Here is a 27,973-nt window from a genome sequence, read left to right on the forward strand (position 1 = left end):
CAAATAAATACGCGCAGCCACGGGTCACACTGTAAAGTTGCAGATGAAGTCGAAGCTGTGAACGCTGTGTGAAAATGAATTTAGCCAGAAAACAGTTGACATCAACCAATAAAATAACGTAAAAAAAAAAAAAAAAAATTCTTCCTCCTGTTACCCAATCACAGGGCATTTTGTAATAATGATGTAACAAATTCCCTGCCGCAGAATGTTTCTATTAATTCTTTTTAAAATACTCTCTTAGAACTTCAAAGATTTTAGAAGAAAAAAAATAATAATTTGTGTTATCCAACAGTCCCAGTGGTGCAGCAACACGAACCAAAAGCAAACGTCAACCAATTTTCCCCGTGCGGCGTTTCAGACTGGAATGTGACCAAGTGAGGATTTTCTGATCCAGTGTCAACAATTTCACATGATGGTGGTGACGCCATTATTCGTTTGGAGCAGTAGACAGAGTCCCATCTCACACGTTCGCCCGGTCGGTCGGCGCCCCGGCTGGCCTGTGATCAGCGAGCGGCGGCCATAAGGCGGACGCTTTTTAAGGTTGCCACCGACTCAAGGGAAAGCATTCATTCGACCCGTTCCCCTCGCTGGAGTTCGCTCGGCCAGCGCACTCGCCGGAAAAGTGCGACATCTTGTTGAATCGGCTTTACATCTGCGTCGCACGAGCCTCGTCAGCCAAATCGGAACAAGCCCGGACACAGCATGCAACGTGATGCAATGTCACTGAAAAAAGTATTTTTTCGGGAATTTTGTTCCATTCTTCTTCTTCTTCTTCGTCTTTAGGAACATTTCAGAAACATAAAAAGTCGACAACTTAAATAAAACTTGCCGCGTTTATTTTTGTATTGCGGACTGCGACAAAAACGCTCCCTGAGCTGCGTTGGATTTTTGGATGCAGTACCTCAAACGGCCACTGAAAACGAACTTGACGCATCGCCGTGTTGGAAGTCCGGTATCCAGTGAGAGAGCAGCAGGGAAAACACAGAAGCACAGAGGAAAAGTCACTCCGCTGCTCCCTCAGCTGAAACCATTTCGCAGTATTTTCTATTTGCTTATACCGACGGAGAGACAAACATACTATCCTCAAGTGCTAATTCAACACTCAAGGGCTTGATAAACACAAGCGTCAGCGCACACAAATCGGATGGATGGTGCCGTGCGACAAATGTCTCTGAGAGGAAGCGACATTATTTATAGCAACCCGTTTTGTGACGGCCCATTATTACTTTTTTTTTGTCTTTTAAGACCAAAAAAAAAAAAACCAACCCCCCCCAAAAAAAACAAGAACAAAAATCAAAAATAAATCGACAATCCAATACATTTATTGACAACTGACATTTTCTTAGCAGTTTTTTTTTTGTTCTTCCTACCCTACTTTTACGCACATTTTGAAGTATAGCGTCGTAATGCCGAATCATCCGATTTGCAAAAACCAGTTCTTAAACTCCCTTGGGGCTGTTTTTGTCTCGCGCTAAAAAAAAAAAAGAGGAAACGCAAAAATCAGAAGATAGAAACACATTTGGTAGTTCACTGGCAAGCTTGGGAGGGGGAGGGTGAGCAAAAGAGCGCTGCAAAAATATATCTATCAAAAACAGAGCCACTTTGTTGCTGTCCCTGTTTCTTCTCAAAACCTCCAAAGATCACTCACTTAGCCTTTAATTAATGTAAGCATGCCACGTAGAATCTAAGGATGTGAAGTCCAAAATGTTCTTTGCCAAGTTGGACTCGACTATGGTGATTACTTACGAGGTTTCCGAGGTGCGACTTTTACTTCAGCCACAGACATGTCGAAATCTGATACGTCGATTTGATACGATCGATGTATGATCAATGTGGGGCGATGTCTGCTTTCCACGGCTCGGAAATCGAGCGACCTTAAATCAACTATTTGCATACTGAACGGTTGAAGCTACGAAAGTTGCCGTCGTCATCGTTAGCCAAACCCTTGTTTTAATGCCTGGGGATTACGTCTAAGCCATTCAGCTGCCGAAAACAAAAAAACCTTTGGTGAGCGCAAGCTATTCGCTTACCCAAACACAGTTCACAAAACACGAGGGCGATCGAGGAAATGTTGCAATTTCCTATCCAAAAATCCCATCGAGCAATCTTATTGCGACTTGTATCATCAAGCTGTGAGCTTTGTGTTACTTTTAAAATCTTTATTTTTTTTGAAGAGGCCTCTCTGCGCGCACGATGTGGAACACATTGTTCCACGTCACGCGCACAGAGAGGCTCTCAAGAATCGAGGGATATTCCCTCAGTATAATCCCCTCCAGTCATTCCTAATCGAGCCGTGATCACGGAACAATCAGAAAAAGATAAAGGCCGTAGCTTTTCCAGCCAAACTTGTCGGTTTGGCAGACGGTTTGGCAGAACACTTGAGGAAGAGGAACGACTCAACAATCTTCATCAGATCCTGAATTCTTATCCCATTAATTCGATTATTTCCAGTGCCAAAAAAGAAACCATTGTATCACGGTGTAGCAAAGTGCATCCGCTTTCCCTACATTCATCTTTGACCTCCATCCAGAACGGCTTCTACCTCCGTCTCCGAGTGGTCCTGGGTTCAGACCCGTGCAGTGCACCTATTCCGAGGAGAGTGACCTTACTCTCAAGCAACGCTTCCAAGTCGCTGAAAGCCGGCACTCACGAGTAGATTCGCAGCTTCAATTTGGGACGCATCACGGGTTTGAGCAGCAGACATCGGCACATTGTCAGGCCGAGTTGAAAAAAAAAGAAAGAGGGGATTTCTATATTGAGTTCTTCTCTCGCCAGAGCTGTGAACTCAAACACCTCTTCTTCCGCGGTCGCGTTGCCGGGAAATTCTCGACGGGCTAAATCAAACTAAACAGGTGAGGCTGTTTTTCAGAGGACGACTTTGTGTCATTTCCATGGAAATAGCCTTGTTTTAAATGAGGAGACAAGAGTTCTCCGGGCCAAGGGAGGGAAATAACACAGGGACTCTTGACGGTGAATAAGGTACTCAGTGTTTTACATCCAATTGACAAAAAAAAACATTTCTTTTTTTTTTTTTTTTTTTGCTAGACCCAACACTGAGCTCTAATTTCAGCAATCGTGGAATCACGGGCTGCCGAATGGAAACAGAACACGCCGTTAAAGACGGAATATCACAGAAGAGACATTGAGGGGAAATTCTACCACTACGAAAGAGGAACAACCTCGCCTGGGGAATCGCTCTCATGAGGTCTCTGCTGCGTGGGACGACTACCTGCGCATCACTTCAGAGTCGGTAGAAGAGAGAAGAGCTGAAATACTCCTCGCCGCTCCGAAACACCGAACCAAAGGGTTGACGAAAGACCTCGAAAAGTGTGCGATACGTCGTGCTGTCAGAGTAATGTGCAATGGGGGCCACAAGACATCCTGTGGTCTGAGGCCCATGTGGAAAACGGGAGGGGGTGGGGGGGGGGGGGGTCGCTGTGCTTGTACGTACTCCATGTTAGTAAAAAAATTAGGCCAGAAGATTTGGATTTTTTTTTTCTTTTTTTTTAAAATCATAATTAAATTGGAAGAAATTGAATTTGAGGGAAAATATGAAACAGATTCTGGGGTTGCATCATTGACGTGACCATGAATCCTCCCCACAACAACAACAACACACCCCAAAAAAAAAAAAAAAAAAAAAACAACAAACACAAAACATGTGGCAAGTTATTCGAGGAGATCCATAGAAATGTGGAACAGAACCTCGAAGGTGTGGAGTTCGGTCAAGGCGCTGGACTTGCAGGCCGCGGTCACTTTTGTGGCCGACGGACTAATCTTGGACCAGGTTTCAACATCCTGTTCGGAGGGCGAGGGGCCATTAAGAACATTCCTCGCGTGTCTCGGTGCGGCGCTCGCGCAACACAAATACATTGTTCAGACGACGATAATGATAAAAGGGGGGGAGTAAAAACAAAGGGCCGTTTGTTGTTGGGAGCGAGCATTTTGGGGCTCGGCCAAAACCTCTCATCAGGCGAATCGCAGAGTCTGGCAGTCCCATCAGATTAAAGCGCAGGGAGCGCTCACGCTACGCACACGCAGGAGACCCCATTTATCGCCAATGCCGTTCTGGAAAAAAACGCACTGGAAAAGTGCATCCGCGTTTCCTGGCTACGTCGATGGCGTCATGACGAGAGAGAGGGCTGAACTATATTTCGTTGCACGTCAACCTGCACCAGTGCCGCTCTTTCTGCTTCCCATTTCGCATCTAGAAGGAAACGATTGACTGTTTTCAGACAGAACTCGGCACTTCGCTCCCGCCGATCGCTCACACGCGCCCCTCGCGGGACTTGAAACTTCTTCTAACGTCCTCGCTTGAGAATGCAAAGCGTTGTCCTCGTCCTGAGGCGCGCAGGCAAACGCCGTCGACGGAGAGAATTTCGCCGATCGCATGCGGGCGCCAATTGTGGGGCCGCAAAATGGATGATTACAAGGCGAATTACAAAAGCAACATCACTTTTTTTTTTTTTTTGGTTTTATAGCAAACAGAGGAACGCACGCCAAAGGTAAATTAGCAACAGACACAGGGTGCGTCTCAGTGATGGAACCGGGAATTTTGTCTGCCACTGGAATGGCCCTGTGTGGCGACCACAGCTTTTTCACCATGGAGCTCAATGGTGCCTTTGTGCAGCCGAGTCCAGCTGGCAGTCCAGGAAAGCTAGACTGTCCCTGTGGCCCCCGACTTTAAATCATATTCCCCAGACCAAAGGGGAACATGCTTCATAAGTGAACAGCGGGGAAAAAAAAAAAAAAACATTGGTTGCATTCTTGGTGTTCTCCTCTGTGAAAAAGAATAACACGGTTTGCTCGAAAAATCAACATTTATGGCAATTTCTGTCATAAGCAGTGCGACGGATCGCAGAATCTTATTTGATTTATTACAGAGGAGTTGACAGCGTAAACAATAATGCCAGCATGTTTTCAAAATGGATACAGAGTGGTGAAAGACGGATAAGAATCAACTCAACTCAACTCAACTTTATTGTCAAACATGGCATACATACTGGACATATGACATGAAATGAAATTTCATTCCTCTCAGAGCCACGGAGCAATAGGCAAGAAGAAACAAAAAGACCAGGCAGGGAATCGTTGTCCGTTTTCCAAGGGGCGGGTTTCCAGTCGTACCTGCTCGGCCTGGCTCGGCGCGAGCGTGTTTCCATCGGAGTCACCAGGGCCAAAACACCCATTGAGGTTTGATATTCCCCTCTTGCCTCCCAGACTCAAGGTGTTTTACTTGCTAGCCATGATTTTTGACGATACACGGCAGCGGTAGGGCTTAAAATTCTCCGGTATCAAAACACCGTCGTAGTAGACAACATATTGAGGATGCTAGCATGCATATTCTCAGCAACTAAAAAGACAGTGAAGCCAAAATACAAGCAGAACACAGATTTAGCGTTGGTGGCTAACAATTGAACTACATGAGACAACAACATTACTTTCCAATTAGCCTAAAAACAAAAGTTGCAGGTACTAAAATAGCACCCGTTAGTAACGCTTAGTACCTGTTGTTAGTACCGAGCTGAACCGAGCACCAACTTACAGATGCCAACAAACTGCAATTGACCCTAGCATGTTGTGGCGAGCTTCTTCTCAGTCAGTACATCGAGTTGCTGTGTCTACAATACATGCAGGTCGGATGCGCGATATCCTCAAAGTTTGGACGGTGGTGTTGTATTTTTTTTTTTCTTCTCTCATTTCCAAAGCCAAAAACCCAAGAGGAAAAATGTCAGATTTGGATAAAGCTTCAAAGTAAGAAGCTAACGCAACATTGGCTTGCACTACAGGACACACAGCTAGACAGTTACCTAGCGTTAACTTTGCCGACTGGCTACGTGACTAATTCTTACCTTTGACTTTAACATTAGCTTAAGCGAAAAGTTACCGAGTAACAGCAGTAACATTGATTGCAAAAGACACCCGTCCTAAATTCACAATATGTTTTTAGCACTTTGCGGATGGCTGGCAGACTCCGGAGCACCTCGAATCCCGTGGCTGGTCTTCTGACGCCTGCTCACAGAGGAGAGCGGCTTGGATGAAAGACACGAGCAAAACACACATCGACTCGCCCCGGCTCTGCGAGAGCGTTCCTGCTCTCTGATTAGTTTACCTTAGACCTTCGCGAAAGGACGAGGGGTGCCTCGCGTTTACATTAAGATCAGCGAGCTGTTGCCCGAATTGTGGTCTCTGAATGTAAATCACTGCGCTGGCAAACAATGCGTGTGAATGTATCTTCATGAAGTGACGTTGGAGCCTTTGTTGTCGAGTCCTCGCAGATATTTCTCAACAGTGCCAGAACACTGAAGGGTCAATTGTTTATGTGCTAAACCAGGACAGTAGTTGCACTAAGAGAAAGAACAACGTTCTGTATTCCCACTTAACTGGAACGTGACGTGATGGAGTCGTGTGACAATTTTTTTAGGATGCGTTAAAAGCCGACAAAATTGACCGGAAGTCAACTAACGTCCTTTATTCTCACGTCTCAAACAGAAATGGCTGGTGCGCCGTCACTGACTGTCTGGAACAATTGAATTTCCCTGCCGGGGGGATTAATAAAGTTCTATCTATCGATAAACAAGGCTCAATTATTTATTCTCACTGAGTCATTTCCCTCGCTTTTCAGACCAAGGAATGTTGAGTGGGGAGAACGCTTGAATAGTCCTGACATCAAACACTGTGACTCAGTCCAACCTGGAAAGTGATCAAGTTCCTTTTTATAAACAACGGCAATTCACTCGATAATAAGTGAAACGTCCCGCAGCACGTCCGTGTCCGAGCGAACGGGGGAAGAGCGTAAACGGCGGAGGTCCACCGCGTGGCTTTAAATGCGTTTAACCTGCACAATGTCAACGTTGCTTTTGTAAACAAAGCCCCCCTTTATGTCTGGATCAGGCACGGGTGCAAACTACGGCCCCGGGGACCATATGTGGCCCGTTGGGCTTTTTAATCCGGCCCGGCGACCTTCAAAACTATACTAATAAACCTATGCTAATAAACCTATACTAATAAACCTATGCTAATAAACCTATGCTAATAAACCTTATCAATGTTTTAGTTTGCCTGAGTAATGATGATATTCTGAAGAATAACGCAACTCCTTTAATTAGCAGCAACTGTTAGCACTAGAAAAAAATAAAGTTTTGTGTTTGTGTTTAGAGAGTCACTTCAACGAGGAGGACGTCAAAGAGATATTTTTGATGGAATTTTCCTTTTGTTCATTTTCAATAAACGATGAAGCAAAAAAGCAGCGTATGTTTTCCACACATCCCGTGATAGATTGTTTTCCTCCTGCGAGGGGTGTCACCAAAACACTCCATCCATCTGCTGCTGCTGCGCCCCCCCCTTCTGTCAAATTTTTAGAACCCATTGTGGCCCACCAGTCAAAAAGTTTGACCCCCCCCCCCCCCCATGACTGGAGAGAAACTGCTTGAAGTCTGAAGTTCACTCATCTAGCTGTTCGCAGCAACGAAGAGGGGGGGGGGGGGGGGGGGCACATGCCTGAGCTCCGAACCAACAAGTTCCAAAGTTAGATCAAGTTTTTAAGAGTTACAAAACCGATCCGGATTTGGGGGCGGGGGGCAGGAGGTGGTGGGGAGCAACAGGCGCTACGGATCGAGCGCCCGTGCGCGCACAAAAAACCGCAACCGGCAGCGGTCCCAGAGTCTTGGAGCGCGCGCGCGCGGGGCCGTATCAGATTACAACAACATAGCCGGAGCCCGCCGCGAGCCCCTCCCCGCCCTCCTCGGAGCATCGCGTGAGAGCAGCAGCCGAGCCGAGTCTCCGACTTGATTGTGATTAATGCGCGAGGGCCAGCTATCCGTGCCAGATCCGCGCAACAGACACAGATATTCTTAAGGTAGTCCGGCAGAAAGTAGAGACGGCGCAGGGGGGAAACCGCAGCACACAAAGTCAACAGCGGGCCCCATTTTTTTTTTTTTTTTTAAGTCCTGCCCAGTCAAATCGAAACTTTGCACTCGTTTTCGACGTTAAAATCGTTTCGGCTCTAACCAAGACATGATTTTGACGACTGCGCATTGATACCACTTTGCCCCGTCTTTCGCCACTTGTGGCGGGGCTTGCAAGTTAAGAGTTAACTAGGTCGTCCAAGCCACAGAACTTACTCACGCAACTATATTATGAAAGACGCAACCTTTTTTGTCATCAAGTTACACTCCACAATTATCTCCAAACGCATGAATCATCTCAGAGTTTGTGGTATAACTTACTGCTTGACGACGGGCTTCTTCCTCTTCTTGTTAGCGTAAGAACCCGGGTGTCCCAACATGGTGTCACTTTGCTGTCCGCAGACTCGACTCGGGTGTAACATCCGTAAAGTTCATTCACTGCGGCGTCGCGTTCGATAAGCCCGGGGTCGAGTCAAAACTCGGCACTAGCATGTCAGTGAGCTGCCGCTGGCGAAGCAAACTTCCATGTCGTCAGCAACCGTGGGTCCGTCCACGCAGGTTCACCGCCGCGTCAACAGTTCCTGTAGGCGGCCACTGCCACTGACCTTGTTCGGTCGGTGCGGTGACTGTCAACTCTGCTTTGTTTGTTTTGTTTTTTTGCGAGGGGGGAGCGGGATAGAATTTAGCCCCTGTCCAGCCCCTTGCCTCTGGATCCTGGTTAGACAAAGCAGCCTTATTATTCAGTCACTTGAGTCTTCTTTTTTTTCTTCTTCCTCTTCTTTTTTTTTTTTTTTTTCAAACACGGGGCGTTTTCAGGAAATGTGTGTGTACAGTTTGTCGGCGTTTTAAGGTGGACTGGAGTTGTTAACGTTAACACTGCTGGCTTATGCACGTTATTTCGGTGAGCATGAACTGGTTAATAAACGTTGTTGAGTTTTTTTTTTTTTTTTATATATATATATATGTATATATATATATATATATATATATATATATATATATATATATATATACAAGAACAAAAAATACATTTAAGTCCATTGTTGTTGGGGGGGTTTTCTTATAACTTCCAGAAAGTGAAACCTTTCTACCTTTTCACATACATAGTTTTGGCAAAACCACATCATGGTATAGTTTTCTTTTTTTCTAACCTGTTGACTTTAAACAGCAGAGATTCATTTAATTTGATCAAAAACAAAATACATAGAGACCCAACGAGAATATTTGGAAACAAGCTATTATCTCTTAACTGCACTATAACTGGACCGGTTAAGGGAAAACTTACATCTGGCCAGTTGTTCCGCACTGTCATATTCCTGCATTTTTGACCCCCACTGGCCTGCACTCTCTTTGCCCTTTTAGCCTCAAATGTGCCAGAGCACAGTTACTACCTTTATGTCACGTCGTAACACAGCAGATGCAACCGGGGGCTCAATTTTGTGCCCTATGACTAAAAATCAGTTCAGCCCCATCACCTCCCTGTCTGTGATCCCCCCCCCCACCACCACCACCACCACCACCCTTAGCAGCGCCCCAGCATTCAATACCTTATGTATTTGCACAGCACAGTTTGCCGAGGTTGCAGTCCCACAGACCACGAGACTATCACCTTGCCAACTTTGTAGGTATTGGGTTCAACTGGTTTGTAGAGAACCACCATATCCACAATGCGTTCCTGCACTTGTGCACGAGCAGCTGTACCATGTCATGTCATGCTTTTTGCAACTGTGCATGAAAGTGTGGAGTGCTTTAGGTTATGCAGACTGCCCACAATAGTCAAATAAACTGGACTTTGGGGATCAAAAGTGTTTTGGCATTTGAAGTCAACCCTAGTGTGGTCATAATCTCTATGTCTTTTTTCCAATAAAAATGTGAACTGTATGAAGTATTGTTGTATGTACTTGTACAGTACACTAACAGTCCATTCTTCTCCAGAACCCTTCCACTGATTTTTTTTTTTTTCTTTTTACCCCTCATGAAAGAATCTGAAGCCACTCAGCGATCCTTCCACCCTTTCGCTGGCTTTGAATGTCATCCAGACTGCGAAAGCTTTATTCACTTGATAAGGGCCATTGTCATGTTCAAACAGGATAGAGCTCTTCCCAGCATGCTGGCACAATTATACCAACTCACTATTGTCCAAAATACGACTGAAAGAAGGTTCATTATATCTTTGCTGTCATCAATCCAAGGAGTTTTGGAAACCAGCCTGCTAAAAAAAAAAAAAAAGCCCTTTATCAAAAATTGTCCAGTATTTTCTCACTATATCTCTGCAAATGTTCCAAAAGTGAGAACAAAATTGGGCAAGAAATAATTTAAAATATGCTGCTCTCTTTGGCCTGGAATGATCATATTCAAAGGACCTGAAATTGTCAAGGTTAATGACCCTAGGTGAATTAAAATCCTTTTTAAAAGATAGAAAGAATGTGTCGCTCGTAGCTTGCAATTGCTTTAAAGTCCTTGTCAATTACAGTCTCTACCCTTGAGGTCTTATGGTATTTTAAGTAGCTGTTAGTTTCATGTGTAATTATTTAAACTGCGTTCCAGTGATGTTTGTCAAAATGTTTTTGTTTTATTTTTTTGTAGTAGGTCACACTTGTGACCTGGTTAAATTAAGGATATGATGATGAGGATGATTTTAAGCTATTCAACAACTTCATTTAATGTAGCTACACCTTGTGTGAAAAATATTTAGCACTAAATTATATATAAACTGGTTACAAATTGACTGACTTGGAGGAGGGAGTTTAAGTAGGTGTAGCTCACAATTATGGAAGTGTAATGGAGCTGGACACAGCTCACAGCTGCAAAAAATTAAAGTTGTTTTTTTTGTTCATAAGGGAGATTGAGTTAAGATGAGTGTGGTCTCATGTGGAGGTCCTGTTGTGTGTCTAGCTTCCAGCCTATGCCCTTCTCAGGTTGTGGAGTTATCTAATTCTATTATTCAATACACGCTGGAGCCTTTGTCGTGATTAAATTCTTTTGAAATTCCGTCTCTTTTTTTTTTTTCATCCTAACATTGACCCGTGTGATTGTGCAAGTGTTTTGATCCTTTCAGACACGCAGCGTAGGTTTGCAGCAAAGGTGATTTCATTCGATTCTGTACACATCAGTGACAGCTGCAGATGTGTTGCAGACAGTTCCCATGGACACCATTCATAAACTAATCCTTCACCGTTGTGCTTTTGTAAACAGCACCATTTATCTTGAGCACACTGTACTTCCTTATAACAGCTGTCTGTCACGCTTGCGCTCCCTGGCCAAAGTTTGTCACTTTGGGCCCTGGTTCAAATGCGCAACCGACTTTCCAATATTAGACCAAAAGAAAAAAGAAAAGAAAAAAACAGTTTTGGGCGGAGCTGCTTGCTGCTCTCCGCCGCCATGCCTTCTTTTCTGCACCTTTTCCAGCAGACTGGAAGACAGGGTCTTCTGCTCGCAGCCGGTGGACATGATTGATGGGATCTTTTTCATGAGAAAAAAGCATCGCTCCAGTCTGTGCTCTGTATACCGAGCCCGGTTGAAGTAAATGGGTCAATGGGTGTGACTCAGAGCTGCATAACACGTCTCAATATTTACAGATGCATCAGTTTCAAGTCAGGTAAGGATATATCAGTTGCCTCTTGCTCAGTTTTCACCCAGGAGGTGCTGACGTACCATCAGGTTACCCCTTCCAATACCTCACCCATAACAGCAACATGAGCGTATTGAGGAGCACTGAAGAATGGCAAAATATAGAATGAAAGAATGGTGCTTCTGTTGTTGCGCCACTGCGTGGTGTGCAGCGCTCACCGCTCACTGCATTTGCACTTGTGGGAGTGCGTCATTTGTGGCCAAATAATCAAACAATGATTCTGGGCTCAACGTTCTGAACAAACATCCTAGTATTCTGCTATAGTGTAAACAAACAGAAAGTCATGTAAGTGTGCCAGTGGAGGCTGGTTGGAGTTGTATGAATTTATGAAGCCCCACACAATTGTTGGATTTCTGAGATTTGAATTTCTGAAATCAAAACTAACAGAAAGTAACTTCAGCCAGTCTAGAGTTTGAATATAGATCGTTTTTTACGGTGTAGGGTCCTGTAGGTGGTACTTTGGTGGCAGTTATCAAAACTGGGTCCTTTTTTGCACTAAAAGAATTGAAGATGCGGGCGAAGAAGGCTTTCCTTGTTGGGAAATTAAGTTTGCGTAAATACCAGGGTGCATTGTGCCTTTCCACAGCGTGGTGAGGATCATCACATGGCACCTGAAACAAATTAAGTAAACCTTGACCTTAAATAAACATGCAGAGGTTAAAAATCTGTGAATTCTCAATAGATAGAGGTTTTCCCCTTTCGTTTTCAAATTTTTGACAATTGACTCTTTACAAAATGGACAGAAACCCTTTGGATGTAGAAAACCTTTTATCCTGTGTACCAGCTTAAGAATTTTGTCTCCTCAAATTGGTGAATTAAAGAAGAAGAATAATAACGAAGAATCATAAAATATGTTCTGCAGGAACTCTTGACCTCATGTACGCATCCTGACACCGGTCAAAGTGAATAACATGACCATAAAGAGGCCTGCCTGCAGCAAGAAAAGTCTCATTTCCAGGTAAAGAATCAATTGTAGGTGTCTCCGTCACATGAGGGCCATTTAAAGGCAAGCAGTTTTGTGTGCAGACTCCTTGTGCGAGGACACAAAGCAGCCAAACACTGAGGGAAACGGGGCATGTAAACACGGTGGCCGTTGCACCACAGAGTCTGGCGCATGGTCGCCGGCGAGCGCTTGTGCCCCACTCGTCATGTGTTTAGTGCACTGAGTGTGTGCTTGTTTATTCACCGACTGCGCATTCCTGCGTTGCAGCCGCAAGGTCGAAGTCATCAACAACAGGCGGCCCGGCGACACTGTTCCAAGCCAGCTTCGCATCGACGGTGTATTTAGTCGGCGGTATTTACGCAGGGTGGTGACCTCACCAACTCTCATTGTTCTCAAGTTCTGTCCTTCACTCTCACACACCAGAACTGTTCTTGGTGTTCTGATTTTGTCACATGATTTCAAGGGTGGAGCCCCAGCCTTGGCCCAAAAGACTTCTGGGATAGGCTCCAGCAACCCCCATGGCCCTGAGTGCAAGGGTGGATGGATGGATGGATGGATGGATGGATGGTTGGATGGATGGATGGTTGAATGGATGGATGATGGATGAATGGATGGATGGATGATGGATGGATGGATGGTTGAATGGATGGATGATGGATGGATGATGGATGGATGGATGGATGGATGGATGATGGATGGTTGGATAGATGGATGGACGGACGGATGAATGGATGGATGAATGGTTGGATGGATGGTTGGATTAACGGATGGTTGGATGGATGGATGATGGTTGGATGTATGGATGGATGGATGGATGGATGGATGATGGATGAACAGACGGACGGATGGACGGATGGATGGGTGGACGGACATAACAAAACAGCTGAGCCAACTGGTCTTTCCAGCATACACCCTGTGTTGTATAATATACACTTATGAATACACAAAGCAACCTCCCCCATCAGCAAATTCAGAGAAAGAATTTCTTTCACTTCTACCTCAGAGACACTAAAATCTGAAATTGAAAACGAACCATTTGGGATGTCTTAAAGAGCAATACCGCATCTGCCCCGCCCTGCCAAGCCAAACATGCAGAATGGGAAACAACACATCCGTATCGGCAAGCCGCAAACAGAGCGCTAAAAATTCTGTCCCCTGGACTTCAACAGAGTTCTTCTTTGGCAGTCACAATGTGAGGTCGACTGCTAGAAGAATTATGATTCAGTTTCTGAGAATCTCAGCAGGAATATCTTTTGTCAAATTGAAGCCATCAGTGTTCTGCAAACAGAATAGACGATCCATTATTATCATCTTAATTACAGTCAGGGGACAAACAGTGGTGTCATGTACGGATTTATTAGGACATTGAGTTGCGACCCCTTGCATGTGATGCTGCGCCAGGCTGGCAGCACTGTGAGAACAGCGGAGTCCTTTCCCCGGCAGATGGAGGCCTGACAAGAAGCAGGACCCACTCGCTGCCCTGTGGCCGAAGGAGAGTCGCGTGTAAAGGAGGGGGAGCCTTTATTTTGTAGCTCAGTGAGATGTGACTGAGATCTATTAGCCGACCTCCAGACCACAGCTGTGTTTCAGGGAACATCCGTTGTATAAAGATCCCTGTGAGTGTCATTACGTCTGTTCATTTGCACTTGTGTGGTCGGAGACGCTCGAGTGTGATGTTACTGGTTAGGTATGTATGTGGCCCAAGGAGCCGAAACCAACAGAATGAAGAGCACTGTTTGGAAAAAAAATAATAATAATAGCTGGTCACCATGGTTGGGATTTGCTATAAATAACACAATGAGGTTTTCATCGGTTTGTGTCACAGCGTCAAGCCACATTGCCTGACGGCGCCGTTCACCTCGTAATGAAAAGTGCTTTTTGTCTGCACAAAATAACCTTGCAAGACCGCACAGTCGCTTTCCCGGTTCTTGCAAATCTGTTTTGGAAAAGCCACAATCAGAATCATTGTCAAGACAGCGATAACATGACCGGACTAATCAGCGGGCTTTGAGGGGGAAGAGGAGGCGCTACGGCGATGGTTGTGTTGTGACAAAAGCAGGAAGCCAGCGCCGGCTTGTAAACAACAGCAGCCGCAGCAACGTGGACGCTGCAGTGGGTTTAATCAGAACCGGACAGTGTCTCTCATGAAAGGAAGAGCGAAGAGCGTTTCCTTTTTTTTTTTTTTTATCCTACACCTGACTGCATTTGGTTCAGTCAGAAACTACACATCCTGTGCTGTTAGCAACCGGTTTCAGAGGCTATTAAATCTCACAGGTCCTATTATAGCTCACAGATATGCGAACAGGCCAAACTGTTATGTGATTTTTGCTAAGATACAATTGGAGTTTCTTCCAAACCGAATGTCTTTGATGAATGATAATTCAATGCCCATGCTAAAAGTATATTTAAAAAAAACAGCGATGGCAAAGTGAGATTTTTGGCTACTTTAGCCTACCAGACTGTGGAACCTAGTCTTTCAGACCATCTCGCAAGAGCATAGCCCAGCAAGGGAGTAATGTAGTGAGTTACCGCTGACAAAGACAAACAGTCTGTTCTTTTAATCAACAAAAGTTGTGTTTAATTTCAAAATACTCACCACAGAACTATGATGGTTAAGAAGGGCTGCTGGAAGGAGGAGACGTGGCCTGTGTTTTACTGTTTATTATTCACACATCTCCTCCACCTCCCTCCAACATTTAGCCCCTTTAGCAACCATTATTAAAGTTTAATGATTTTGTTTCAGTGCTGGGAAATGACGCCGAAGCTTCAAAATGAACCTCGTGTCCAAACATGTGTAAGACGGAAGAGCAGAACCTTTTCCCTCAGTTTATCACAACACAGTTTGGTTTGCATTGCAGGAACAGCAGCTGATTGTTGTGTTTCACTGGCATTAAACCAATCCTGCATCTCCAGCGATTAGATTTTTTTTTTTTTTGAAGAATCTGTCACACCCTGGGTTGGAATAACTTGCAGGGGAAACAAAAGCCAGAGTCCCGTGTTGTTAGCGAGTGAGCCTCATCTGGAGGTTCGTGCGCTTGCTTCTGTGCATTTTTGACTTCCAGACAAAGAGGCCTCATGCAACAATACACTTCCAGATCAGATAGAGATAGTGAACTCTTGGCTGCCAGGACACGCACGAACGCGCGCGCGCACAAACACACGCACGCACGCACACACACACACACTTTGCTACAACAGGAAATGATGTGAGGCGTGGGTCTTTGGTTGTCAGTCAGTTTTGAAACCTTGAAACTTCGAAACCCTCTCGTCTAACATCTTAATATGACACAATCGTTATGTTCATGCGCAAAGCTGTTTAACCTAACTTTGGATTTAGTTGCAGCACAAAAAATATAGTTGTGATTGCTCCATGTTATCGTAGGATTGCAAATGTAATGTTATTTCTTGACTGTTTTCTATTATGAAGTGGGAAACGAGTAGCGAGTTAACTGAGCTCTGGATGAAAGAATACAAAGAACATTTGGTGGTGGGAATGTGTGAGAAGCAGAAGCACCACGCTCATTCTTTCCTGTTTTTTTTTTTTTTTTTTTTTTTAACTACTCCCAAGAACCTACATATACGTGCTCCCTCGCTGCTTTAATGATAAACATCGCAGTACAAACTCCTCCTGCTGGCGCAGTTAAAACCAGAGGGTGAAAGTTAAAAACCTGCCTGTAAAACTGGAAGAATTTGGAAAAAAGGAAGATTTGGCAAATTGACCCAGCAGGTGATTTGGAGTTTCCAGGCGCGTTCAACGTGCAGCGCCGCTGATTAATTCCTCTGACCCCGGTGAGTTGTGTTTCCTGTAGTGGTAGGATGTGCACACCGGAAAGTCTTGGTTATGAACCGTTGAGTGAGTTCGTGTGTGTTTATATATCATCATGTGTTGAACAAACCCATCTTTCAGCCTCTGCCTGCGCACACTTCCTTTACTGCATTCCCCCTTTCCGCTTTCCCCCATCACTTCCTCATCTGCCTTCTTTCCTGTTGCCTGGTTACATTTTTAGCCCGGTTTACATTCTTTGTTGGTCGGTCTGAATTTTGCAGCTGCTAAGTACAGTTATCGGCCTATAGCAAGCTGTGAAAACCCCCTGGACGTTCCTAATCCTGCTGGAAGTCGAATCCCAGTGTTTGGGTGACCCTGTGATCTTCTCTGTATCAACAGCTACGCTTGACCCAAGGAAATCTCTTTCCGTGAAATGTGCTGACTAAATCCTGTTTCCTCGAAGATGAACCCGTGCGATCGCGACGACAACACATTCCGTCCTGTCTTTTAAAAACAAAAACTAATATTCTCTGAAAAACACGATTTACCCGATTGGGTTTTGATGGGAGAGCGTTTCCAGGCAGCTCGGGGACGTTTGTTTTGCTTCGAGGTCACAGGGTTGATTGGGCTGGCTGGTATGGAATGCAGATCGTTGGACAATGTCAGGGGAAAATGTGGTTTTGGTTAAATATTCAGAAACTAAACACATCCCGTCTCATTTCAAGAGCCCAAATTTTCCATCAGAGCAAATCCAAGTCCGCTCAGCTTTCCAAACATAAACTACAATGAGCAACTGGTGCTTTTCCCCTTTTTTTTTAAATTTTTTTTTCATGCGTCAGAAGCGTTGAGCGGTGCACCAGCTAACTCAGTCACCTCGCAGCAAGTACACAGGTCTGGTTCCCACCCACTAGCTGGATGAGGCCTTCATATGCGTCACTGTAGATTTCCCTTACACACTCTGAATATTTGGCCCTCACCTCTGAGCCCGGGGCTACTGAGGAGTGGAATGGAAGTGTAATGCTGGGAGAGGGGTGAGTGTCATATTTATGTCTTTGCAAAATATTTATGCAAGAAATTCCAATTTAGCGTCAATACATCCATTTGATGTCAAGTGTTACGCAACGGAACTGATAAACTCCCGCAGATCATGTCTTTCTGCACCGATGGTGCTTTCAGGCTGTAATTCATTTTCTTCATCTTCTTACTTATTTAAACATTTATGGTTCTTGACTCTTTTTTTTTTAAAAAAAACTTAAAAAAAAAATAAATCAAAAACAACAACAACAACAACAACAACAACAACAAATGGAAATAGCTCAGTTCCAGTTTGTTGTGGACCAAAAGTAAGAGTGTATGAAATTTTGCCAATTTTGCAGTATGTTAATGGGGTTAAAATAAAGTGTAAAGACGCGTAGAGATAATAATAATAATAATAATAATAATAATAATAATAATAATAATAATAATAATAATAATAATAATAATAAAGTATATGAAAAGGCATAAACCATTTTGTTTTCTTTCCACTCTCGTGATGAGCAGCTATTTAAAAAAAAACAACAAAAAAAACATTTATCTCAAAAACACCTCTGGATCTCTGGAAAACAACATATTGAGCCCTCTGTCTAGCTTCCTGTTTGGAGCGGGACAAAAAGAGGGCGGTATCACAGGGCTGAGCCTCCATCTGGCTGGGGGGTGTTGTCAAACACCTGAGAGAGGCGTCAACGCTCTTGATGAGATGAGTTGACTTTTCTCTTTTCAGAGGAGTTCACTGACGGGGTAGAGATACAGATAGAATTGTCAATTTTGTGTAACATGGGACCTTTAAAGGCAGCTCTCGCTAGGTGTTTTTTAGGGAGTGATTCAAACGTGTCCATTTATCTCAGAGAAGTCTCAGATGTTTGTTTTTTTTTTTAATAGCAAGAGAGTTCCAGAAGGAGAGGAGAGGTGTAGAAAAAAAAGCACAGTCGACTGAGGCACCTGGTCCTGAGTTGCGGAGAGAACAAATTAGCATCTGAGGAGCCGTGACAGCATGTGGATGGGGATTTTTTTTTATTTTATTTTTTCTTATAGAGAGAGAGAGCGAGAGGTAAATGTCTGTGACCATTTGGTTGCTGATAAAAATAATTTGGATCTCTGGAAAGACTGTTTATGAAATATGATGTGGGACTGGTTGCTGACTGTCAGCTGTGTTTACGTTTCTGGTTTCCTTGACGACAGAGGAAACAGCCAGTGAGTCACATTACTATGTTGACAGGCTGGAGGTGTTATGGAAATTCTTGAGAATTCACTTGGGGTGCTTGGCTCAGAGCTGGGATGGAAAGTGCCTGAATGAAAACATTTAACCTAATCATGTGATTCCGTTATGTTAAGTAACCATTGTGGAACAGTGAAAAGATCACAAGTTTTTTTTTTTTTCCTTTTTCCTAAGGTTACCCCTCCCCGCTACCCCACAAGATCTCTCTGGTCCAATCAACATCATCATCACCTGCTCTGCACCTGCTCTGCCTTTCACTCTATAGCATACATTGAACATCACGCCAAATAGGTTATAATGAAATAATGACCGTGTTTATGGATCACACAAAGAAGGCCTACTCACTTAAAGTGGGATAAACGTTGAATTATTGTTTTAATCAACACTGCCATCTGCTGATGAGAACTGTGAATTACATCCACATGCGCTTCCACTGTCGAACGAGTGCTCCAAAATAATAAACCCTAACTCCAGACGTCTGTTAGTGGAAAATCTTGCAGCAACGTTTCCAAAGAGGCTCGATACGACCTGATGAATCTGACAATAAGGAATTGAGGACAATAAGATTAATAAATTAATGCACCCATTTTACATATATTTAATATAGAATATATTTAAATGATAAAGTATGCAATAAACTATTCCTTAAGTTAAAGATTTTAACCAAACAAAGGTAAATTATAAATATATAAAATTCTAATAAAACCCTACATTTTGTAAAACATTAGAATCTAAATGTGTAAATATTTTTGAAATATATTTGTTGCTTATTTTGTATTTATGACATAATTCGCCCATGTAGTTATTTGTTTTTCTTTATTTGTGCATTTATATATTGATTTCACATCATCAAAAAAAAAAAATCATGCCAACAAAAACAAACTATACTAAGTTATTAACTATCTTCTCCTAATTTACTTTGGAAATAAATTCAGGCACCGTCCAGACCCAAATCTACGTATAAACTATGAGACAGCGCTCACAAAGGTCCTTCCGGTCTATGACGCAGATATTAGTCGCGGAGCTGTCAGCCAGATTTCGGGTCAGGTCGGAGGGTTTCTGGAGGACGCATCATCATGGCCCTGAGGGTGATCCGACTGATCATTCCGTCGGGAGCAAATGCTTTTAGATCGGTTAACCTTGCACAGAAGGTAAGGGTAGAAAACGCGTAGAAGCGGAAACGCATCTCTCCGTTGAACGCCTCAATGTTACAAGGGCATGCTAACTTTGCTAGCTAGCGCCTCGGCCGCTAGCATCACAGCTGGTTGACATGCGACTTGTCAACCTGTTTATGATTCTGAGGCGATTTGTATCAGTGTAAAACAGAAGGACATGCAGTCGGTAGGATTCATGGACATGTTTTTGTTACTGATTACTGAGATTACGGAGTTATAGGCTTTTAGGCAGCAGTTGTGGCCGTTTTGTCACGCTAGCAACCCCGACAGTTTTGACAGTTATTGACAGTTATTGACAAATAAACACACACAGAACGAGAGTTGAAACCTTTTTTTGGAACCTTTGGCAATGTTGTGCCCGTATGTGGTTGTCTGCCAGAACCGGATTTCAGCTGCTTTTCCCTAGATTAAACGGTCATAATATGTTGATAGGCACAACTGGACGTAGTGAAGGTATTTTTCTTTGACAATGTAATTTTTCCAGTTACGTCATTAACTTCGACCAAGACAAGTGTAGCATGTAGCAAAATTAAGTGAATGGGAATCAGATTCTGGCCTACAATCACTTTTGTGCACGACAGCATCGCTGTGTCTTTGTTACATTGACTTTAAATCTACGCCAAGTGTATTTTATTGTGCCTTTTTGTCAGGAAAGAGGCGTGATTTGTCCCGCGACCTGGTCAAGGTTTGAAGTTAGCCGTGTAGTTGAATATTGGTCAAAACCCACAATAAATGCAACGTGTCTTCAGTTTGAGGTAACGGGGAATAAATAACATAAATTCACCTGCAAAATTAAATTCGTTCGAACCCAGACATGGTTTGACCTTTGTTGACCAGCTGGTGCGAAAACGATGCGAGATAACCGGCAACATCGGAAAACTTATCAATTAACTTAACGATATTTGATAAGCAGGAGATTCATTGGCCAAAGATTAGGTGTCGAAATGAAGATTGCCATTGATTGATAGTAGCTCACTGTAAATGGCATAGTTTTGCGTGTATGTATTCTTCAGCTGATTTAGTCCATGGGCAATTGAGAATGTGTTTGTCAGCTGTTTGGCTCTCTTGCTTACCCCCCCCCGAGGCTGGAGTTCACACCAGCTCCGTGCGCAGCCTGCGGTATGGCTGGTGGGCCTACGCCCTGGGAGAGAGGACAACGCCGCGGCTGGGTCCAAACAGCAAAATCATCACGGTGGATGGGAACTTGGCCTCGGGGAAAGGAGCCGTAGCCCAGAAGCTCGCTGATAAGCTCGGTAACTATCCTCCGTTTTGGCATTCGGAACCATCCCTCGGGTGTGTAGTGACGAGGCCAAAAAAAACCAACAAAAAAACCAACAACAAGTTGACGCGCGGATGAAATGCAGCCTGATAATCTCCTCCGCGCAGGGATGCTCTACATGCCCGAGGCGGACATATTCTACTTGGACAAGACGACGGGGGACGGGACGCTGCTCCCTGCCGAGTTCAACGGGATGTGCAGCCTGGAGAAGTTCTACACGGACCCCAAGGCCTCCGACGGCAACAGCTACCGGCTCCAGCTGTGGATGTACAACATGAGGCTGCTGCAGTACTCGGACGCCATCGAGCACCTGCTGACCACAGGTAGCGCTCGGAGCGGCAACGCCTGGAATGCTTCTCTGTGAATGTAGCGCGCAGGACAAATGAATTCTGATTGCTGTTCAGCAGGTGTCGCTTGAAGGGTTGAGCGTTTTAATTATCCATCGTTTCACCACAGTAATAAATTTCTTGTTCTCATAATTAGGGCTGCAGCTAATGACTATTTTGTTTGTTGACTATTATAGAGATGATTAATCGACTTGTCGGGTAATTAATTGAATGACTAAGTAAGGTTTGCTTTACAAATGTTGCAGCAAACCTTTTTTTTTTTTTGTCGCGTTGAGGGTGAAATGCTCTCGGACTTTTGATTTCTTTCCCCGGACGTGACGGTGTTGCAAAGGCCGTCGCCGTTCTTGCCATGTTTTGAACTCCTCTTGCTTCCCAGCACGGCAGCCGTTAGCATCGTAAGGAAGCCAGATGTCTCACTCCGTTGCCCAAAACAATCGTTTTTCTCCTCAACGCCATGGGAAAAAAAGTTGCGATAATGTACCCAACGAATAGTCGACAATTAAATTTGTCGGCGACAAAGTTTGTCATTGTTTTTTGTCTCTCACATCGACTAATTGTCGACCCCCCCTACTCATAATTGCAACCGGCCTGAGTGCCTTTACCGTCCATTTTCACCCAAGGGACCCCCGAAATGTTTTCCAGACCATAACGAGCGTGAAATTTTTCACGTCCGGTTCGTTCTAAAAAAAAAAACAAAACCCAAAAACCATCGGTGATGACGAGATGTTTTTTTTCTTTTCTTGAACCGACATCCTGATCTTGTGTCTTTGAAGGCCAAGGAGTCGTTCTGGAGCGTTCCCCATTCAGTGACATGGTCTTTGTGGAGGCCATGGCCAAAGAAGGATACATCAGGAATGAATGTGAGTACTCAGCGTTTCCCCACCAGCGTTGTTGGGATTACTCCATGAAAGTAATCCCAACTCCTGATTACTGATTACTCCTTAAAAAAAGTAATCTAATTACTTCTTTAACTACTTTGTTTCGTAAGTAATCAATTACTAATTACTTTAGTTAAAGATAAAGTGACAGCTGCTCAGTGCTTTGGAATGAACTTTATAAAGTGAACATTTTTGCAGTTCCAAATATATTATAATATTTAACATGAATGAATGTTTTGCTCTCTGAGCACAAACTGCACATTTCACAGAACAAACTCATGTACAGCACCGGTGGCCCAAATAGTTAAAATAATCTGCGGCATCGTTGTTTTTGGTTGTTTTTCTGAATTTCAGACATTCTGTGGATTAATGAGACATTTTCAGCTCGCAAAATATTTCAGAAAAGTAACGGAATCGTCACTTGATAAAGTAATTAGGATATAATTGCCGGTTTTGCCACAGTAATCCCATTACATTACTCCATTATTGCAAAAGTAGTTGAATTACAGTAGTGGATTACCTAGTACTCGCCAACACTGTTCCCCACACAGTCAAATCTGTAACTGGAAGGGGCGACGCTGAAGCCATACAAAGCGACACATGGCGAGTGGAGACGCTCAGCGATAAAATGTCAAGCAGTCGTCCCAAAACCACGTTTATCAACATTGCACAACCATTAAAGAAACGTCAACAGATGAAAACCTATCGGTGCAACGTGTGCATTTGCTGTTGGCAGGTGTGCAGCACTACAAAGAGATCAAGGGCATCAGCATCTGCGAGTTCCTGCCGCCGCACCTGTCCATCTACATCGACCAGCCGGCCGAGGAGGTGCAGAAGAAGCTGAAGCAGAGCGGCAAGGTAGCGACTCGGGGCCCCCCCCACAGTGAAAACCTGCAGGCTGGCGGCGCTCTTACTTACTGCGACAATGCGGCGGGTGGGGGAGTGGCGGCGGCGGCGGGTGGGAAAGTAATAACCTTCCATCATCAGTCGGAAGCCCCGAGACAGATTAACACCTGCGGAGGCGCCCGGGAGCCGTTTCCGCAGAGGATGTTCAGATAATGGTTCCGATACAGTGGAACACTTGATGAGATTGATGTGTTTTTTTGGTTTGTTTTTTTTCTCCCTTCCTTTTCTCAGTCTTATCTCCAGAATGTGCCGCTGTCTTACCTGAAAAGCATCGAGGACAGCTACAAGAAGTCCTTCCTTCCCCAAATCAGGTAACAAATCAAAGCTTTCTGCACCTCCTGTGTGGCCTTTAACTGAATTAATTCACTTTTTTTTTTTTTTTCCAGTCTTCAGCTTAAAAAAAAAAAAAAAAGTTGCTTGAGTCAGTCATAAGAACCAGAGCCGCACTGGACCTGCACAAAATTAATAATTTAATGGTCCATTGTGTAATATGTTTGAATTTAGGACTTTTCTATTGGTAAAAGCTTAATATACAGCCCATAAATACAGTAGTAAAAGTGTATATTCGCAGTACAATAAAAGTCATTTAATTTTTCTTACCCTTTAAATGGTTCTTATTTATACATAAGAATACACATAGATCAGGGGTCTTGCTCCCAGTTAGCTGCCATCTCGCAGCGGCATATTTCTAAGGAAGCCCGGTGTGGACAATCCTGTCTGGTAGGTGGTTCGTCTCGTTATGTGTGACAAATAAACCAACGAAGAAGAAGGTGGACGAGGCATCCAGGTTTGGCGTGTGCGCAGGCCAACGTAGCTCACCGACAAGCTCGGGAGAGGGAGAGAGAGTCAAAGACGCTGCAATCTAAAATGTGACCACTTGATGTCGCTGTTCCTTCTTCAAAGTCTCCAAATGTGACGCGCTTCACTTTTTAAATTGCAGTTAAAACCGAAGGCAAAGGAGGCGACGAGTCTTTCCTTTTGCTGTAACACCTTCTAAATCAGCGGTGTCAAACATGCGGCCTGGGGGCCAGATCAGGCCCGCGAATGTGTTCTTTTCCAGCCCGAAAAGCTAATTTTGCGAAGTTTAAAAACAAGCTGCATTTTTCTTGTTGCCCGGTGGCTGCAGATGCACCGTTGAACTGCTGAACCGGATGTTTCTTTCTCCCTTGACAGACCTGCACTGCACTTTACCACACTGTGATTATTATTGATGAGATTATGGTGCGGTCCTTTTTAATTTTTTATTCCTCCGATTCCTCTGCCCTGCCATCCTACCTACCCGCATACATGCTTTGGGAAGCTGCGCGTCGAACTTTGATGTCGAGTGGTGAAAGTTCACGCAGGGTCCTTGTTTTTTTTCAATTTTTAATTTTTAATTTGAAATTTTTCCCTTCCAGGGAAACGTCTGAAGTGCTGGCCTACGACGCGGCCCAGGTGCAGGACGGCGAGCGGGTGAGGCCGCACGTTGAACCACTGTATGTATTTTTTATTTTTTTAAATTTTGATGCCATCGGCTCACTTGTTGCCCCCCCGCCCCCCTCTCTCTCTCTTCCCCCAACAGGTGGCCGAGGACGTGGAGTACCTGAAGTTCAACAAGGGGCCGTGGCTGGAGCAGGACGACGTCACCTACCACCACATGAGGATGTTGTGAGTGCCTCCATTGGCCCGGCAAAATATTTTTGATTGAAATGCAAATTGGCACGGAGGAAGCCGCGAGCTCCTCCCCCCCCCCCGCCTCTTGTTTGTCAGCCTTATTATCGGCACAGTATGCAAAGCAGCCGAGATGAGTGGCGGCGAGAGAGCGAGGAAACGCAGGTTCTCCTCTGATTGCTTCCCCCTCCCGTCTCAAGTTGCTCCTCTCAACATTCCCCCCCCCCCCCCCCCTCCTCAATCTCTCTCTCTCTCTCTCTCCCTTTTTCCCCCCTTCGCTCTTCCCTCCTGTACAGTGTTGAGGACAAACGAAAGGTGGTCACCCTCACGCACGTACCCAGGTATCTGCCCGAGATCACCATCGGGGCCCACGAGCACGATGAAATACACACGGCTTACAAATCGGTAGGTGGTGACGACGAGGACATACTGTATTTCACAACTGGTTGAGCTGTGTTAACTGAAGAGATGTTTTTCATGCCAGAGTATAAATATTACAATTACTTGTGAATTCTCAAATTTGCCGTTTTACAAAAAAAACCAAAAAAACTACGAAGCACATTGTTGTTATTTTGCGATTTAGACGCCAAGTTTGAGGATTTTTTACTTGTATTTCTGAGCATGAGAACAACTTCTAGTGGTTGATTGTTATGCTCAATTCACCACTGACCTCTGAGAGAAGCCAGACGGAAGGGACTCAAAGGACTGTCGAGTTGTTCCGATCTGCTACTTGCCAGCGAAACCTCAGTGACGCTTGAAATATTTCAGAAACATTTGTTTTGGCCGTTTTTGACAGATGGTCAGATAAACTGGTTAAAGTGCCGTATGTGGGGTTGGTGGAAGTTCCCCAGTCATTCTGCCACTGTTCACTCTCACCAGTGTGACGATGCTCCTTGATGCACGGACGCAAGCCGGGTTCCACATTTTAGCGAGTTGGATATTTGGTGGAGATTAAAAGTAAAATTTGAATGCCTTTCATGCAAGGCAATCAGAGCCAGAGATATTAGAGCTCCCTCTGGTGGATCAAATATGTATGGTTTGTTTTTATCAAAGGCAGATATAACACTAATGTAAAATGCTTCCACCCATTATAATTGAAACTGACTATAATGATAATAATGATGATAATGATGATAATAATGATAATGATGATAATAATAATGATAATAATAACAACAATAATAATAACAATAATGATGATAATAATGATAATGATGATGATAATAATGATAATGATAATAATAACAGCAATAATAATAACAATAATGATGATAATAATGATAATAATAATGATAATGATGATAAATGCAGGTGGGATGTTCTTCCTTACGACAGCACACATACATACATACATACATACATACATACATAAACAGACGTCAGTGATGACATCAGTGCACTTGTTGCCATGTTACCACCAGATCAACGATGCGTTACATCCCCAGTAATGGAACCAGGAGGAATTAGACAAAGACACAAAGCTGCCCTTTTCAAACCCTTTACAACAGTAATGAGAGAGGAGGAGGGGGAGGAGGAGGTGGGGGGGGGGGATACAGAGCGAAAAAAATAAAAGGTGTATAAAGAATTTGCGCTAATGAAAGCCACGCGTGCTCCACCGCTGTGTCCGGGGTAGGGTTGCCGCACACTTCAAAAACCGCAGCAGTGTTTTCCGCAGCGCGCACGGGAGGCCGACACCGATGGTCTTTTTAAGATTGCGAAATTATCATCATGTCGCTAATCCCGCCAAGAATCACCCGGGACCCTCGCATCAAAATAACTGCTTATCCCTTAATTGGCAGAGGCGTCTCGCACTATTTCAAGATTTAGCACTTTATTAGGAGGCGCAGGACCCGGCGGAGGAGCCTCGACGTCTCACCCCCTCAACGCGGGAAGCGTTTTATCTCGACCCCCCCCTCCCCCGCCCGCCCGCCCGCCCGCCTGCCCTACCCGTCTCCGTTTTTCTCCGTACGACAGCGCTCCCGCCGCGCCGACGGAGCTCGTTTCCCCTCCGCTGAAATATTGAACAAGCCACATTTGCGGTCAGGCAAATGCCAGATGTGGAATATTCCACAAGGCTTCGGGTATCATCAGTCTTTGGGACGAACCGTCCGGGTCTGACCTTTTCTGTTTATTGACGTGAGGCTTTTTTTCCCGCCCCACCCTCCTCCTCTCCACTTTTTTTTTTCTAAATTTTTTTTTTCCCCCTCCTCTCCTGCGCTGCTGACGGGAGGCTACGACCTGACATTTAGCTGTGAGCCCGGCTCTCGGCTCAGGGAACGAGGACCGCGGCGGCTAAACTAAAGTCGGGGAAGGACATTTTTTTTTAAGGCTGATGTAATGACCAAAAAAAAAATAAATAAAAAAAAAAATATATATATATATATATATATACATATACATATATATATATATATATATATATACATATATATATATATATATATACATATACATATAATGGAAAGGACCCAAAGCTGCTCGGTTTTGAGGACGCTAACCACGCTCGCAAATTTCATTAATCATCAGGAGAAACGTAGTCATTAAATATCTGGCCAATCAACATCATGGCTGCGTCACTTCTAAAGCACCTCTTATTTAAAATCTTAAATTAAACTGCAGGCGAGCCATTAATCTTGATTACACGCCCTCAACTTTGTTCAATTTAAAAAGGGAGGAAAAGAAAAAAAAAAACGGCTCATTTGAACAGAAACTTGCAATTCTTCCCCACTTGATTTCGCTGCTTGTAATAAGCTGGTTCCTGTTGAGGTTTCTCTTCTCTGCCTTTTTAATTTAATGACCATATCTCCCCCCCCCCCCATCTCTCTCTGTAGCTCCCTGGCAGGAAGTACGCCCCTGGTTATAACGCAGACGTCGGAGACAAATACATCTGGCTCAAGTGAGCAAGTCGGCAGGCTCGTTCCACCCCAGTGGACTCCCAATCACCTGCCTAGTAACCCAGCTGTCACATGTTGTACATCCTAAACGATATCTATGTATGAAAATAATAAATTTTGAAACTACGAAACGTGTTTGCTTCTGATTATAATGAAAGGAATTTTTTTTTTTTTTTTCAGTTACAATTCTGGACAGCCAGCTGAAGTTTAAAAACCGAAACCATATTCTGTTGGTTCCACTGGCAGGAGTAACTCTGGTGTTTTCTAACAGTAATCCCATTGGCCGATCACTGTTTCAAAAGTTTCATGGCTCAGGAAATTGGATATTTGTGGCTTCTTA

At 44.2% G+C, this 27,973-nt stretch overlaps 2 protein-coding genes across 3 annotated transcripts in view; one reads left to right on the forward strand and one right to left on the reverse strand.

Moving 5' to 3' along the window:
* Positions 1-8,685, reverse strand: part of LOC142891555 (uncharacterized) — a 35,348-nt gene extending 26,663 nt beyond the window's left edge. The window contains exon 1 of the mRNA XM_076031196.1: positions 8,229-8,685. Coding sequence (XP_075887311.1) covers positions 8,229-8,329 — 101 coding nt within the window. The 5' untranslated portion in view covers positions 8,330-8,685. The remainder of the gene's footprint in view (positions 1-8,228) is intronic.
* Positions 8,686-19,496: 10,811 nt separating this feature from the next.
* ndufa10 (NADH:ubiquinone oxidoreductase subunit A10) lies at positions 19,497-27,764 on the forward strand. Of its 2 annotated transcripts, XM_076030851.1 has the most exons (10): positions 19,497-19,655; positions 20,764-20,932; positions 21,066-21,281; positions 22,079-22,165; positions 22,920-23,041; positions 23,321-23,400; positions 24,487-24,541; positions 24,651-24,736; positions 25,036-25,144; positions 27,571-27,764. In XM_076030851.1, exons 1-10 carry the CDS (start codon positions 19,581-19,583, stop codon positions 27,637-27,639), a joined length of 1,068 nt encoding a protein of 355 aa, XP_075886966.1. In that variant the 5' UTR covers positions 19,497-19,580; the 3' UTR covers positions 27,640-27,764. The 2 variants fall into 2 exon arrangements, with proteins under 2 accessions (XP_075886966.1, XP_075886967.1); XM_076030852.1 differs by lacking the exon at positions 25,036-25,144.
* Positions 27,765-27,973: the final 209 nt, after the last annotated feature.

This window comes from Nelusetta ayraudi, unplaced genomic scaffold, assembly GCF_046127955.1.
Source record: "Nelusetta ayraudi isolate G7.1 ecotype Tasmania unplaced genomic scaffold, CSIRO-AGI_Nayr_v1 ptg000031l, whole genome shotgun sequence".
In the NCBI taxonomy this organism is placed as follows: Eukaryota; Metazoa; Chordata; class Actinopteri; order Tetraodontiformes; family Monacanthidae; genus Nelusetta; species Nelusetta ayraudi.